Genomic DNA, 16443 nt, shown 5'->3' with positions numbered 1-16443 from the left:
CAGAGAAAAAGTTTATTTGAACTAATTATTCACCTCTGCCTTTATTAGACAGAGTCTAAGGCATTTTCCTTCTCTCAGAACCCGCATGTAATCTAGTGTCTACTTCCCCACAGTAGCTGGTCTTCAGAATGCTCAGTAGAAAGCTTGCACCAGGCTCAATGCTTTGCCTGTTGTTTTGTCCTTAGCTCTACCATTAGAGAATTTCTAGAAGAAATAATGGTCATATTTATAAAACATTTAAAGTCAGAATTTTGTTTATGTAGGTTAATTTAGAAAACACAGTAGGCTTTGGTTTTACATTTTGCCTTAGTGTTGAAAGGCAGCAGTAATATGATCTAGAGTTTAAGAGCACACTTACATTCGTTCTATATGATATAAAAGTTCTGCATTATAACTTTTAGAAATTTAGTCCTTTAAGTATGAAAGGCTCCAGTTTTTGAGTGAAACATATTTGTAGTGATGAGGCGAGCAGGCCGCGTCCTGCCGCCCGGCTAGCTTTACCCGAAATAATTACACAGAAACTGTATTCATTTAAAACACTGCCTGGTCCATTATCTCTAGCCTCTTCTTGGCTAACTCTCACATCTTAATTAACCCATTTCTAATAAATCTGTGTATCACCACATGACTGTGGCTTACCGGCAAGATTCTAGCCTACGTCCATCTCGGGCTGGAGAGCCATGGCTTCTGCCTCACTGCATTCTACCCAGCATCCTGTTCTGTCTACCCCTCCTACCTAATGTTCTGTCCTATCAAACGGCCAAGGCAGTTTCTTTATTTAACCAATGAAATCAACACAAAACAAAAGAGCCTCCTACATCACATATTTATAGCTTATAAATGTTATAATTGATCTTATAGCTTACAGTAACAGTGTTCATTTGGATACGTGAAGCTTATAGCCCATTGTGCACAGAGCAAATGTCATACTGTGCTTTGATAACATATGTGTTTTTCATTGCCATCTGTTTTGTTGATAGTCACAATGTTCACTTAGTACATTAAAGGATTTATCCTCAATAACTTGAGAGCAACTATTCTTTTCTAAATGTCAAATTTTAGTAGTTCTATAAATAGCATAAAATTTTAGAATTCGAACTTCTGAAGAGCAAAATGAACTGGTTCTTTCTACAAGATGCAAATGACCCTCATCCTCCCTGCCCCCGCTAGCGTTTTAGGAGCAGCAGCTATTTCTTGGTTATATGTCCTGAACTTGTATTGTATTGTTGGTCATTGTGTGTGTGGGAGAATCATAAGAATGACCCTGGTTGCTGTGAACAATTGTAGAATATCTTTCTCTTTGGCATTTTTTTTTAGATTACTTTTAGCATTTTGTTACATTGTAGTGGTGGAGAACTTGGAGGTGCTTTTTAAGTTCTTAAGCAACTTTGGATTTTCTTCCTTGTGCTCAACCCTGAGGATCTAGAATTATATCTTACAGTGTGGGTATTTGAAATACCACTTTGGAGGATATATAATTTCTAAAATACTACTTTTCTGAAATATGACTTTTTCTAGACGAAGACTTAAACTCTTCAACTGATCTTACTGAATTGTGTGGACCAACCTATGCTTTGCTGTCTTACAGATATATATTGGGGCCATTATTCCCCTGGGAGCCGCTGAAAAGGACGGGCGGCTCCGTGCTGCCGATGAATTGATGTGCATTGATGGGATTCCTGTTAAAGGAAAGTCACACAAGCAAGTCTTGGACTTAATGACCACTGCTGCTCGAAACGGCCATGTGTTACTAACTGTCAGAAGAAGAATCTTCTGTGGAGGTGTGTAAAATTCTTTCAACACTGGAAAGTTAAGGATCCCCTTGCTCTGTTTTATTAGGGTGTTTACAATATTCAGCAGTGTATATGCTGACCTATTTGGTATCAGAACCCGAAATAGTTTTCCAAAGAAATAAGTTACTACATTATCATATTAGCTGATTTTACCAATATATTACTGTAAATGGAAATATCAGCTTAAAGGTTATTTTTATAAATATATTGCTATTTCAGCATACCAAAATAGCCCCTACCAAAATATATCAAAAGGCTTGATCATGGTAAAGTCACAGATATTCACAGGAAGTTGGAGTGCTTTTCATTATAAAGTTTTGATCTCGGGCCAGGAAAGATAACTCAGTAAAGTTCTTGCCCTTACAAGCTTGAAGACTTGAGTTTATTTGATCCCCATAGCCCCATAAAAATCCAGGCAAATTGGCATGTACTTAAAATAGCAACCCTGTAAAAAGGCAAGCATGGAAGCATGATTTGTGATCGCATTACTGGGGAAGCAGAGGCAGGAAGACCCCTGGGCCTGCTGGTGAGCCAGTGCAGCCTAATTGGTGAGTTCCAGGCCGTAAGAGACCCTGGCATCCGAAGTTGCCCTCCAGCCTCCATTTGTCCAAGTGCATGCATACGCACGCGTGCAGTAAAAAAGAAAGCTTTAATGTAATATAATTTAAAACCTTTTGGTGCTCACTTTGTAATCAGATGTATAAAAACTAGTTTATTTGGATCCCCTGACTCTCTGATGTAATTAGTCATGTACAGTCACCCACAAAGAGATTCACAGACAGTAAATAAGCGGCCCAGAGTCTAAATCATGATAGTAGAATTTGAACAGCTCTTTTAGTTTCTTATCAATGCCTTTGTGAGCATTGAATATATTTCTTTTTGAGAGCAGGTTTGCCCTAGCTGGCCTGGAACTCACTGTATATACCAGGCTAGCCTACACAGATAAACCAGGCTAGCCTACACAGAGATCTGCCTGTCTCTGCCACAAAGTCCAGCTAGATAGGATTTTGTAAGTGAATCCTTCCCCAAAAGAACAGTTCAGTAGCACAAGAAATTAAGTCTAATGAAGAGATGGATTTAATCCATTTACTACCTAGGAGCAATATACAAGTAGGTGTTGGTCAGTGTTAATTAACTATTAAATTACTAGTATCATCTGATCTCTTTTTGTGCTGGGGATTGAACCTAGTGCTGAAGACAAGTTAAGCTCGTGGTCTGAGCAGCAATACGACAGAAGGACTGCTCTCTTTGTAAACAGCGTCACACTGGAGAGTCACACTGATCTTCATGTGGTGTTGCTGCACATGGTGCTAGGGTCAGAGCATGCCTGTAGTTAGTGAGAACTTGGGAAGTATCACAGGGAAAGCCATGGTGTTTTATAGCAGTTTTGTTTTATTAGAAACTTGGCTAAAGAATTCCAATGGGAAAAGAACCCCATCTCTGCTTTCTCAGTAATTACGGGGTGTTGGCATTTTATGCTGAGATTCTAAAATATACGCTTTAAATGTGTCTATGTACTCATGTCTGTAGGAGGAGGGGAGACATGTGCACAGAGAGTACAACCTTGGTTATTCCTAAAGCATTCTTTTTTTTTTTTTTTTTTTTTTTTTTTTGAGACAGGGTACTTCATTGGCCTGGAACTTTCTGTATAAACTAGGCAGGCAAGCCCCAAGAATTTGCCTGTCTCTGCCTCCCCAGTATGGCCCAGGCACTTTACCAACTCAGCAGCTAAAACATTCTTAGCACCAAGCAAATTCAAAGCTAACGAGGCTTTATAAATATGTCTTAAACAAATAGAATTCATTCTTAGTGATGACTGACCAAATTAGCACACAAATAAATCTTTCCTTCTGTTTTTTTTCCAAATCAATTAAAGCATCCATTTCACTCTCCAGTTCTTGTATATCCTTGAATAGCAGCAAAAGGGATAGCTGCCCTTGCTAAGGGATGCCATATGACTTCATACCCAGGAGAGTCTGCCGTTCACAGGCAAGCTTGTTATGTACAGGGTAGCGTGATGAACTCAGCTGGTCCCATCAATCAGGAAACTTGAATTATAAAACGCCTATATAAGCCGGGCGGTGGTGGCGCACGCCTTTAATCCCAGCACTTGGGAGGCAGAGGCAGGCGGATCTCTTGTGAGTTCGAGACCAGCCTGGTCTACAAGAGCTAGTTCCAGGACAGGCTCCAAAACCACAGAGAAACCCTGTCTCGAAAAACCAAAAAAAACGCCTATATAAGATGCATCCTGTACAGAGCAGACAGTTTGGTGCAGCATTCTTGACGCTTTCATCTCCACAGACATCTGTGAACATCAGTCGCTGACTAAATTATATTACAGTTCATTTTAAAAGGAAGTTTGCTGTGTCTCTTCTATCATCTACTTTTGTTAAAACTTTATAATCTTCACAGAACTAAAGCAATTCCAATAATTCTGATTTTCTTAGCTTTTTATTTTTTACTTTATTTATTGTATGTATGTTGATGACAAGTACCTTTACCTACTGAGCTAACTGGCTGGCCCAACAATTCTTTTTAATTATCTAATCACATAGATGTTTTGAGGAACTTTCTCAAAAGTGAAATAACATTAGGTCATATATATTGTATATTTTAAGTATTTAGGAAGTCAGATATATCCCTGCTGCCTACACCTTTATTTTGATTATGCCCAAGATTCCCAGGGAAGAGGGGCAACATGATACATTTCTATTCTTTGTAGTAGTAGAAATGAAATTTTCTTTTATTAGCTCAGCACTAAAATATTAATCTAGCACAAACTATTTTCCATATATTAAAACCAGTAATGTTTATTATAGACAAGCAATCTGAGGATGACAGCCCTCAAGCCTTCACACAGAATGGATCCCCCCACCTGAATCGGGCTGAGCTCCCAGCCAGACCTGCCCAGGAGGCCTATGATGTTATCTTACAGAGAAAAGAAAATGAAGGGTTTGGTTTTGTCATCCTCACCTCTAAAAGCAAGCCACCTCCAGGAGGTAAGGGCGACTGTATCCTCTTGTCTCTCCCTGAACATTCAGTTTCCCTGACTTTATGAAATGAATTAAGACTTGTGTATAAATTTTCCTTGGGTTATATCTTTTTAAGGTAGTAAATTTTTAGTGTGTGTGTGTGTGTGTGTGTCAGAGAGAGAGAGAGAGAGAGAGAGAGAGAGAGAGTCCTTAATTTCAAAATTAGGTAATCTAAACCAAACCTTCCAGCCTTCAGACTCCTCAGGCATCTCAAATGTCATAAAATAAGTCTTGGTTTTCACCAAGGCTACACTATGAAAATACAGAAATTGCCAGGGACCCAGTTTTATGACTTTAGAGAAGATACAACTTACATTTTTTAAGTAATAATTTTTAAATTTTGAGGGCATAGACTTTTCCAAATTAGAAATGGCAAAGTAGAAATGAATTAAAATCTGGGAATAGTTGAGGAAAAGAGTAGAACTGAAATGGAAAGTCTTGACCCAGTTATGCCTTAGTTATTTTATGTTGCTTCATCATAATTGTATTCCAACTTTTATAAAGCCTTCTTGTTGAATGAAAAGAAACATTTATGCCTCTTATACATATTTCATTGAAAGGTAAGATTTTGCTAGGCCATTTAAAATTACTGCTCTGAGCCAGTGTCAAGAGCTTTCCATGTGAGGTGGATGAGTGTGCACATAAGGGAGCAGGGAAGCACAGTAGTGAGCACCAGGCTGTTAGGATTCAGCACGTTAGACATTCACCTTGTCTTTATGTTTCTAAAAAGCAGGGATCCTAACTATGATTATGAAATCCAGTTGAATCTCAGATGAGAACCAGCACTGACATTTCTGTGTTATGGTTATCTAATAATTATTTTTTCTAAGTCAGAACAATAAAATATCCTAGACCACATAAGAATATCCTATCATTTGCTAGTGGATTTGATTATATCTTGGGTATATGTTGAATAGGAGATCCTATTAAACTTAACAGTGACTAAGACCTTAATTTTTTAAAAAAAAAAATTAAAACATTTTCAGGAAACCAATTTGCAAAAATCTTGCTACAACGAACACATGCATGTGAAGGAGAAGCTGCTGTGACGTGAGTCAGGTCACTGCTCGCTGACACTAGTTCCATCTTCCAAAAGCAGTTGCTATGGTAACACTTGGAACTAGAACTGTCACTGATGCTGTGAAGATGATTATATGGCCTGTGTCAGAAATATGAAAGAAGAGATGTTTTGGTGTTGTCTTATTGGAAATCAGACTCTTAAAAACGAGTAACTATTAAAGATAATCATATTAATCATTTTATCTAATCCCTGACATTCAAATTAATAAAAAATAGTAAAAGATTTTTATAATTTGTGATTGTGCTGACAACTTTTATATTAAAAATGCTCTCTTCCCTATCACTGCAAAAAATAATGAGAATCTAGTGTTCCCTGTAAAACAAAGCAATAATAAAGGTATAAAGGTAGATTCAGTAAGAAGTTGCATTACTTATGTGTTTAAACATTTTCAAGTTTGTTTATTAACAAGAGTCTTTGGGGTCCAGCCCCAAGACATTCTTCAGGGTTCAGAATCAGACACTACAACAAGCAAAAAGGGCTTCTTTGTCTGGCTGTCTGAGGGCGAATAGAAAACTCCGCGTTTGCTCTTCAGAATCAGTCTCTTTATTGTTCTGCTTCTTCTCTACTCTAATTCTCCTGTCCTTCTTCTGTCTCCTCCCTGCTTCTTCCTCTGGCCTAAAAACTTTCTTTTTCCCAGGAGCCTTGAAGCAATGAAGAAAATACAAAAGTTACCTTTCATTGGTCAAAAATCACATTCCTAGGATAGGATTAGGAGTTGAGCCATTGTCATAGTAACACATGGATTCCAAGGTTTCAGGAGTAAAACTGTAACCAGACTGGGGGTTGAGGGCACAGTGCCCAGTGACAAACTTTGAGACATAGGTCTTTTGGTAACATACTGGCAAGTGAAGAACAGGCATGTTGTTCTTAGGGTGCTTTGTGTAGTAGCTTTGGTTAGTCATCTGCAACTCTGCCCTTGTGCACAGCTGTAAGGTTTTAAACTTATGATCTATTTACAAAAAGCCTTTAGTCTGGTTTGAACTTACTCTGAGTTAAAAGTGAGCTAATTGTGTGCAGTTTGTGTTACACTGAAGAGAAGTTGTTATTTTTTATATCAGTCTGAGTAAAAAGAAACAAAGCAGACTTTTATTGTCGACAGTCCTTATAGGACAAATAGATCTACTTATAAAGCATGTCCTAATATATATTTTATATATCAAAATTACACAGCCAAAAGTCATCTTCCACAGATTATATGTGCCCCTAAGATTGAGATGTAATTATGAGATGACATATACACACCACATGAGATTACACATTACAGGGCAGGTATTGCGGAGACACCAAGGTGCTTTAGCAAAAGTGAGCAGAGTCAGTGGTCCTGCAGACCTTGTCTGGACGGGATGCACCGCCGTCACATAACACCCCTCTGGTGGGCTGACATCTGAACACGAGTTGTCGCCTGCTGCGGCTCTCATGGGCCCTGGCAGTTTATGTTTATATTTTGCTTTTATATTCATTTAAACATTTTACTATTTTGAGAGATTTTGTATATTATAGATATTTGGCCTCTGAGTAAGATGATATCATTGAATTTTTTAGGCTTCATAATCAGACAAACTTGGATTCAAGCCTATTCTGTCTTTAATAGCAGAAGACTTAACCTTGGGGTAGGCTACTTACCCAACAAGAGCTGTGGTTCCTCTGTAAACTGAGGCTGGTGCTAACATAATTGTATCATTTATCATTGGGTTTGAAGATTGCAAGAGGTAAGTATGTTTCCTAGTGGTGGTGCTGCATGCCTTTAATCCCAGCTCTTGAGGCAGGCAGATCTAAGTTCCAGGACAGCCAGAGCTTTAACAGAGAAACCTTGTCTCAAAAAAAAAAAAAAAAAAAAAAAAAGTAGATCCCAGAGCCCACAGTAGTTGCTGTGGCTCATTGTGGTTACTACTTGCTATTGTTATTATCATCTTACCTAAAACGCTGGGTATTTGAGACAGTGTCTTATTGTCTAGGCTATTACTGAACTTGTGGGCTTAAGTGGTCCTCCTGGCTCAGCCTCAGAGTCGCTGGATACCCAGCAACCTTCTCTATTAGAGAACCTTTACAGTTTTTGTTCATATTTAATAATAAAATATGAAAACCCAATTCAAATGTAAGATTAAGACAAAACTAGCATGTGGCAGGAAATGAGTGTTTGCAGCTCATGAGTTATCAGTGTGAACGTAAATTGGGGCCAGGTGGTTGGTGTGTTTTTCATAATAAATACTCAAGTTTTTATTCAAGATACAAAATCAAAATTAGTGATTTTACTTAACTGCTAGATAATAATCTCACAGGTTCTGGACCCTGGAGCGTTCCTCCTAGAATGCCGTTTGTCCATTCAGAGAGCAGAGCTTTCGCTCACAGAGGCAGCACAGCTAATGTGTCCGTGCAGAGTGCACTTTCTAAGGGGTGTGTACTGTGGAAGGGCAGAAAACCTGCCTGTAAGGTCCTTTCTATGGACCTGTCGCAGAGCCCTGTTTGACATAGATCATTTTTTTCTTCTAGGTAAATGTGTCTTCTAGTGGCACGTGTCTCAAAAAGGAGTTCCTAGTAACACATCTGGTGTCAGTTTTGAAACTGTAAGATTCCCTACTGTTGACTTGGTCTGAGATCAGGAGGTCCCGGTCAGCACCCATCCTCAGTGAGCCTCAGTGCTGAATGGGCAGAGCTTAGAAAAGGCCCCATTTTAGCTGCAGAGAAGGGCTCCTTTTCCTTTTGCCAGCACTGTAGGGGCGTTACTGTTACTCTTGTCATGTTCTCCGTGCTTTTCAGTTCTGGTTACAAAGGTTTATTTGAGAAAAGAACATTTCCAGGTATTTTTTTTTTAGCTGAAAATAAATGTTTAAGAGTACTAGCCTGACCTAAATAACTAGACATGCTAAACCATGAAACAGATTGAGGCCAGAGATGAGTGTAGATAGATACAGAAAAGGAGGCCTTATGGCAGATATCCATAGACTATACACCAACAAAATGAGACAAGACTTGTAGCTTTGTGCATTCTGAGGAAAATACCATGACAGTTTTCCCAGTCCACTCGGAATGTTCAGGTATGACCTTTCAGGTGGCCTGATGGTTCTAGTTGCTTTGGTGACTCCACTCTAAGTGGCCAGACTTTAAGAATCTGGCCACTTCCACCCTCCTTCACCCAGACAAGCTCCGTGTGGAGGTGCATACCACCATTCTGTAGTGCCATGCTGTTGCTCAGCTCACACTGTAAGGAAGTGTACTGGTATATTACTGTATTTTGTTAAATAAATCTTGCCTGAAGACCAGAGGCAAAGCTAAAGCCACTAGAGGTCAGGTGATGGTGACACACACCCTTAATCCCAGGATTTGGGAAACAGAGGCAGGTGAATCTCTGTGAGTTCAAGGCCATCCTGAGCTACACAAGATCAAAGCAGAAACAAATCCAGGTGGTGGTGGCTCACACCTTTAATCCCAGCCCTAGGGAGTCACACACACCTATAATCCCAGCACTAGAATAAATATGGGAAGAGAGGGTGGCATAGGCTGCTTAGTCTGTGGTCGCCCAGCCTTGATAGAGGTAAGACTTCTCTAGTGGCTTGGCTGCTTTACTTTTCTGGTTTTTGGGTTGAACCCCAATTTCTGTCTCTGAGTTTTTATTGTTTGTGGTACAAGAAAGGGAACCACTGAGATTTCACAGATTAATTCTGTTTGATGCTTTCCCAAGTCTGAACAAACCTTCCAGTGTGCCAAGGACCTGAGTGATTTCTTCTCAGGATTTAGAATGAACTCTATTCATGAGTAAATCTTTGATTTAGGAGATCACAACAGGGCCTTCCTATGATTTGCCACCTGTTATACGTACCAACCCAGAATGCCTGGTGGAGACTGTGGCCCATATAACATTGACATTTTTTTCTAATTATTTTATGTAACATGAATAATAAAAACCCAGAGACATATATTAGGGTTCAACCTAAAGATCAGAAAAGCAAAACAACTAACCACTAGACAGACCTCTACCAAATCTTCACACCGAAGGGGTGGGAAGATTCTGTCTCCGCAAATCTTCAGACTCCACACTCCACTGAGCTCCTGTTTCCTCCTCCTTATGCTCCTCTCTCTGCTCAGCCATATCATTCCTGTCTCTACCTCCGTAGTGCTGTGGGATCAACTTTGTATGAATGGGCTGTTTCTCTTTTAGACAGATTCAATTTTGTGTGTCCCAGGGTGGCCTTAAACTCACAAAGATCCCTCTGCCTCTGTCTCCCAAATCCTGGGATTAAAGGTGTGTGCCACCACTCACTGGCCTGTGTGGCTGACTAGTATGGTTGCTTTGCCGTCTGATCTTCAGGCAGGGTTTACTTATTAAAACACAAATAATATGCCACTATAATTCCATTGTAAGGAGAATGGACTCCTAAGAGCTTGATTTCATTCAGCACTGTGTCCAACAGTAATTGTCCCATTCATAGACAGCATCTACTATTGTGTAATTCTGGCAGGGTCAAGGACATAAATCATGACCAAGAATAACTTCCCCAGTCAAAATGAAAGTCTAATCTACAGGAAAGTAGCAGCTATGATTCTGAAATACTAGTCAGGAGTGTTTTTCTCAAGAAATTAAACCTATTTCACAGTACCATCTAAAAATACTATCACTGTTCTTATCAGTCAGTATTCATGAAGAGCCCAAGTGCCTGGTAGCTTTATTGACGTAGGCTAGGAAACTCTCAGAGAATATAATTGTTTTCTAGTACAAATGCCACTTATTGCACATTGGATGATACCAGTTTTTGACAAGATGCCCTGAGTGCATGGGGCCTTGTCTTAAGTTGTGACAACATATTGCACCCCCCAGTCTGTCTGTGTGGTAGTCACAGTTTTGTGCAAAGAGAGCCAGATAGTATCAACAATAAATAAATATTCAGCCTTCTATTCTCATATAACATTAATTTTAAAAAGATCTCAAGACAGATTTTCTGCCACTGCATGTGCATTGGGAGGATGCATACATGTGTATACATGTGTGCATGAAGACATCTTGAGGTGCCAGCCTCAGGAACACAGTTCACTTCCTTTCAGACAGGGTCTCTCATGGTCTGGAGATCATCAGCACTTGGGATCACATGCCTTTAATGCCAGCACTAGGGAGGTAAAGACAGAAGTGATATTGCTGGACAGAGAGATTAATCTAAGGCGGGAGGAGACAGGAACTCAGTGCAGTCTGAGGCAGTAGTCTGCAGATGTCAGTCTGAGGACAGGATCGCTTCTTTGTTCTGAGCATTGATAGAGGTCAGAGCTCTAGTGGCTGGCAGCCCTGCTTCTCTGATCTCTCGGCTTTTACCCCCTGATAGCTGACTCTGAGATTTTATTATTAAGAACAATTCAAATTTGTGCTACAGTTATGAAGATGTTTCAGTGGTTAAGAGCACTTGTTTTTCTTGTAAAGGATCCTGGTTCAGTTCCCAGCACCCACACAATCATATATAACTCTAGTTCCCAGGGATCTGACACCGTCTCTGAACTCCAAGGGGATCAGGCATACATGCGGTGTATATATGTACATGTAGGCAAAACATTTATACACAGAAATAAATCTAATAAAAGGAAAAGATGAAAGATCTTTTACAGGGATGTCTGAAGGACACATGTGGAACCAACACCAATACCCAGTAGTACCAGAAATATTCTAAGTGCTCTTTAGAGCACTGTGGATGCCCATGGTGCCCCACCAGGAGCATCCCCATCCCTGCCCCAGCAGAGGAAGAACCAGCTGTCATGATGCCCCACTCCTATCCCCCAGACCAGACTTCTGGGATTGTCACATTTGTACTCTCCTGTCCCCTTCTTCCCTGTTCACTCTGGTCCCTTTCCTTTCATTGCATCTTCACCTCTCTGGTCTGGTTGATGCTCTTCCCCCCCTCCCCCCCCGCCCTACAATGGACACTGTCACAGTAAAGCTTTTTAGGTCAATAAAGTCAGTGGCTTTCCAGAAAAACTAGTACAGGTTTCCAGTAAATGGAAATCATCAACAAGCTTATATTCATGGTTACAACCACATTAAAAAGTCTCTGTGTGTGGTCAGTGGGGAGTGATTTGGAGGGGATAATGATACTTAAATAATGATGATGACAAGCCCATCACTAGCAAAGGTATCTTAATAACTGGAAAACTTGGGGTTCTTTCCACAGTTATTCCTCATAAAATTGGCCGAGTCATAGAGGGAAGTCCAGCTGATCGCTGTGGAAAACTGAAAGTCGGAGATCACATCTCTGCGGTGAATGGGCAGTCCATTGTTGACCTGTCTCATGATAATATTGTTCAGCTGATCAAAGATGCCGGAGTCACTGTCACACTGACAGTCATTGCTGAAGAAGGTGAGGAAGTGGCCACCCTGCCTCCCCCAAGCCGATGTCTTAGTGTGTCTCAGTTATTGTTCTATTGCTGTGAACAGACACCATGACCAAGGCAACTTATAAAAGGAAGCACTAGCTGAGGGCTTGCATCTGAACATAATAGAGCGCATAGGCAGGCAGGCAGGCAGGCAGTCACGGCACTGGAGCCGGAGCTGAGAGCTTACTTACACCTGATGCAAAAGTTGCAGATAAAGAGATAGCAAGAGCATTTCTGGTGTGGGGTGTTAAAACCTCAAACAGGCCACACTGACTCCAGCAAACCTTTGCCTTCCAGTTCTGCCCAAATAGTTCTACTAACTAGGGCCCACCCGTGCAAACATGAGCCTACAGGGGCTGACCTCAAGCCACCGCACAGTACCAGCACGGAGTGTGAGAGAGCTGTTTATATGCCCTGCAGTCTCATTTCTCGCCTTTTTCATTTTATATCTCAAACGACAGTTTATTATAAAGTTGTCAGCTGCTCAAGAAAAGTCATTTAGTTGGTGAGTGGTGGCCATTTATTTATGAACTGAAGAAGCATCCAGAAGTGAAAATTGATAGCTTTCAGATCTTGTTTCCTTAATGTTTAAGTCTTGGCTTCAAAGGGTTTAGATGGAGTTGCTGTTGATATGTCAGATCCATGCCATGGTGTGCCCTCCTCGGAAGCAGAGCTTGGTTCTGGGCAGCTGCTATATGAACAGGACTGGTGGAGCAGGTAGGAATGGCTCCTCCATAGGGCGTAGAACACATGCTGGTAGCCTGGAGTAGTATTTGGCCTTGCTCAAAAGATGCCTTTCAGGCATTAGGAATTTCTAATTAGGAACCATTTTTAATCAGCCTGTTCTTTGTCTATGAATTACTAAGCAGGCACAGCATAATGCTCATGTCACTTGTCCTGATTTTGTAGTGATAATGAGGAGAAGAAAAAGGAGTTATGAAGATGCTCTTCATATAAGATTTCCCAGTAGTGGAACGCTTGCACAGACCCTGGGTTGGATCCCCAGTACTGTCAAGAGGAGATGGATAGCAATTAGGGTTCCCCATAGTTTTGTTTATTTATGTTCCATCTTTCCTCTTTGATCCTAAAGTCAATTTCCAGGTGGTTTGTAACCCACCCCCACTCCCATAGTATCTTGCTGTGTTATCAAGTCTGGTCTCAGCCTCCTTATCTCCAGTGGCCCTTCCGCCTCAGCCTACCAGAACTTGAGGCTCGCCACCACTCCCAGGTGCCTTTCTTTTTTGTTCCAACTGGACTACTCTCATGGTTTTACCTTTAAGGTATTATATAATCTTCTTTCTGTCCAAGGTACTGTGGTGGGTATTTATTCATGAGCATTCTCTTCTTAACATTTATTTTGTGACTCAGATTATAAAGCAGAAGTCAGTGCCACAGAACAGCATTGCAGAGTTGTGTGTGCTCTTTACCTTCCCACCTGGCGTTCAGCGGGACTGAGTAGTAGAGTGGGCTGCAAGTACAAGACTAGCAGACTGCAGGGGATAACCGCCAGCGCTCCCAGTCTATCTCAGACTAGCGGACTGCAGGGGATAACCGCCAGCGCTCCCAGTCTATCTCAGACTAGCGGACTGCAGGGGATAACCGCCAGCGCTCCCAGTCTATCTCAGGCTGCTACTTTTATAAAGTACAGTCAAAGTAAAACCACATAAATATTCTATCGGACGGTAACATTTTTTTTCTGACTGCTTACTCTCATTGTCCTTATATGTGCAACTGCTACTGGCCACAGATCATAGTTGAGTGTTCTTGGGGTACTTTGGTAGGAGAACAACCATTTCTTTCTCCTAGTATATTGTTGATTCACAGTTATCATGATAGTTTTGTTTTGTTCTGAAAGATGGTTCCTCTGTATAACAACCTTGGCTGTCCTGGAACTCACCCTGTACACCAAGCTGGTCTTGAACTCAGAGATCTGCCTGCCTCTGCCTCCCCAGTCCTGGGATTAAAGACATGCACCACCATATCAGGCTGGTAAATTTTTCTAAAAGTTTATCCTGAATCGCTTTTTTCTTTTAAGAGTAAAATCTACCTTTGACATTTTAGCCCAAGTATTTCTGGACAGATGCTTAAGGTAGCCGACATGATGATGATGTTAGTCACCACTAGGAAGAAATGGGAAAATGGGAGAAAACTAATTCAGTGATTGCTGTCATTTTTATTGAACTCTAGATTTTTTTACACTGTAGAAATGTTCAGAATCGGGGCTGGAGAGATGACTCAGTGGTTAAGAGCATTGCCTGCTCTTCCAGGGGTCCTGGGTTCAATTCCCAGCAACCACATGGTGGCTCACAACCATCTGTGATGAGGTTTGGTGCCCTCTTCTGACCTTCAGACATATACACAGACAGAACATTGTATACATAATAAATAAATATTAAAAAAAAAAAGATTTATTAAAAAAAAAAAAAGTTCAGAATCCCTTATTTTACTCAGGAAATAATAAAGTCTTTCTTTTGTTCTAAAATTTTCATTCATGAAATCTGTAAGTCTTCCAAATGTCTCTTTGAATCCAGTGTAAACCTTACCAGCCGTCTTGCAGTGAGATGACTCTTGGGAGCTGTTCACATCATTCCTCTAAGCTCTACAGCCTCTTCCCTGGCACCCGTCACCTGCTTGCCCAAGCCCTTCACTGAGCAGGAGAGGGTTATCACTTAGAACAGTGTGTTTCCTCAGCCTTTCATCTTCCCTTTGCAAGGTGTTATTTAATATCTGGGCCTACTTTGCCAAAGAAATGACAAGGCAAGTGCCATATGCCATACAAAAACTGTCAAACTCCAGTCATGACTTGGACCTGTGTCCACCCTTTCTGTTGCCTCCCCCACACTACTTTAGCCTTAAAGTTGGTACAGGAATTGAATGTGCCTGGTAGGTTCTGCTTACTACTTAGAAAACTTTTTCCCCAAAAATGACTCCTAATGTTTTGTCAAGTCCTGTTTAAGACTTTAAATTACCACTGCTACCAAGAATGTGTTGTGGAGTGGGCGTCATTTGAGGCTCTTTCTCCGTTTAGTTCTGTTGTTTCTTCTCCTTTTCTCCATTTAGTTGTGTCTGTGCCATTTCTCCAGATTCCATTCTCATTTACCTTCTCATATGCTTCATTTGTTCGTTTTCCTTTGTATGTCTTTTAAAGTAAGCCGTGTTGTCATTAGTTTCTCAGTTGCAAGGGATACATGCTACTTTGCTATAGATTGCTCTGCTGGGGCCTGTTCTCAGAACCAAGGGATTTTTGTTTGTTTTCTATTTTCTAGGATCCAGTCAAAGATTCTAAAATTCCTTATGCTATCTAGTCGTCATATCTTCTTTTTTCTTTTAAGTACGATAAATTCACAGATTATGAAGCTCATCCCAACATATTCAGTTCAGTGCTGTTCTGGAAGATCATTTTGGCTGTGGTGGGGGGAGGTATTTTTTTTAATTTATCCACAGGGTTGTCTAACCATTACTATTCCACATTTTATCAGCCCCCAAAAGAAACCCCATAATTATTTCCCATTTCTCAGCAACCGCACATCTACTGTTTGCCTCATTAAATCTCAGTAATTTCACTTCAGTGGCATCATGGAGTACATGACCTTGTCTGTCTGGTTTCTTTCTCTAGCAAACCTTCAAGGTTCAACTTCACTGTAGCTTTATCATTCCTTTTTATAAGTCATACACATAATATGTAATGCTCCATGTATATCATTTTACTTACCAATTAATCATTTGATAGGCAGTTATTTCTCCTTTTTATTTTAAATTATGTTGATGTGAACATTAATGTACAAGTTTTCCTGCAAATGCATGGCTTCATTTTTCAAGCATGATTTCATTTTCTTGAGTTTATTTATACCCAAATGTAGAATTATTGGGTCATATGGTGTACTTTTATATTTGACTTTTTGAGGAGTTGCCAAATGATTTCTAAGTGCCTTCACATCTTATACTCTCATCAGCCATATATGAGGCTTCCAATTTTGTCAGCCCTCCACAGCACTTATTTTTTTATTGTGGGTGTGGTTTTTCATCCTAGCCACTCTAAAAGGTGTGAAGTGCTAGTTCATTGTGCTGTGCTTTGCGTTTCACTGGTGACTAGTAATTTAAACTTAGCATCTTTTCCTGTGCTTTGGAGAAATGTCTATTCAGATTCTTTGCCTATTTATAGCTCACTTCCCTTTTCTTTTTTATAAGG

General features: G+C 40.4%; 1 protein-coding gene across 2 annotated transcripts in view; it reads left to right on the top strand.

The window, feature by feature from the left end:
* The window catches only part of Magi3 (membrane associated guanylate kinase, WW and PDZ domain containing 3), a 231246-nt gene that overhangs the window by 195925 nt on the left and 18878 nt on the right, over positions 1-16443 (top strand). For both annotated transcript variants that reach the window (XM_057793099.1, XM_057793100.1), the window contains exons 14-16: positions 1589-1781; positions 4613-4792; positions 12053-12238. In XM_057793099.1, the coding sequence (XP_057649082.1) occupies positions 1589-1781; positions 4613-4792; positions 12053-12238 (559 nt within the window). The remainder of the gene's footprint in view (positions 1-1588; positions 1782-4612; positions 4793-12052; positions 12239-16443) is intronic.

Source organism: Chionomys nivalis, chromosome 18, assembly GCF_950005125.1.
Source record: "Chionomys nivalis chromosome 18, mChiNiv1.1, whole genome shotgun sequence".
Classification (NCBI taxonomy): Eukaryota; Metazoa; Chordata; class Mammalia; order Rodentia; family Cricetidae; genus Chionomys; species Chionomys nivalis.
The sequence above is the reverse complement of the archived record's forward strand: the minus strand, read 5'-3'. Positions and strand labels throughout refer to the sequence as shown.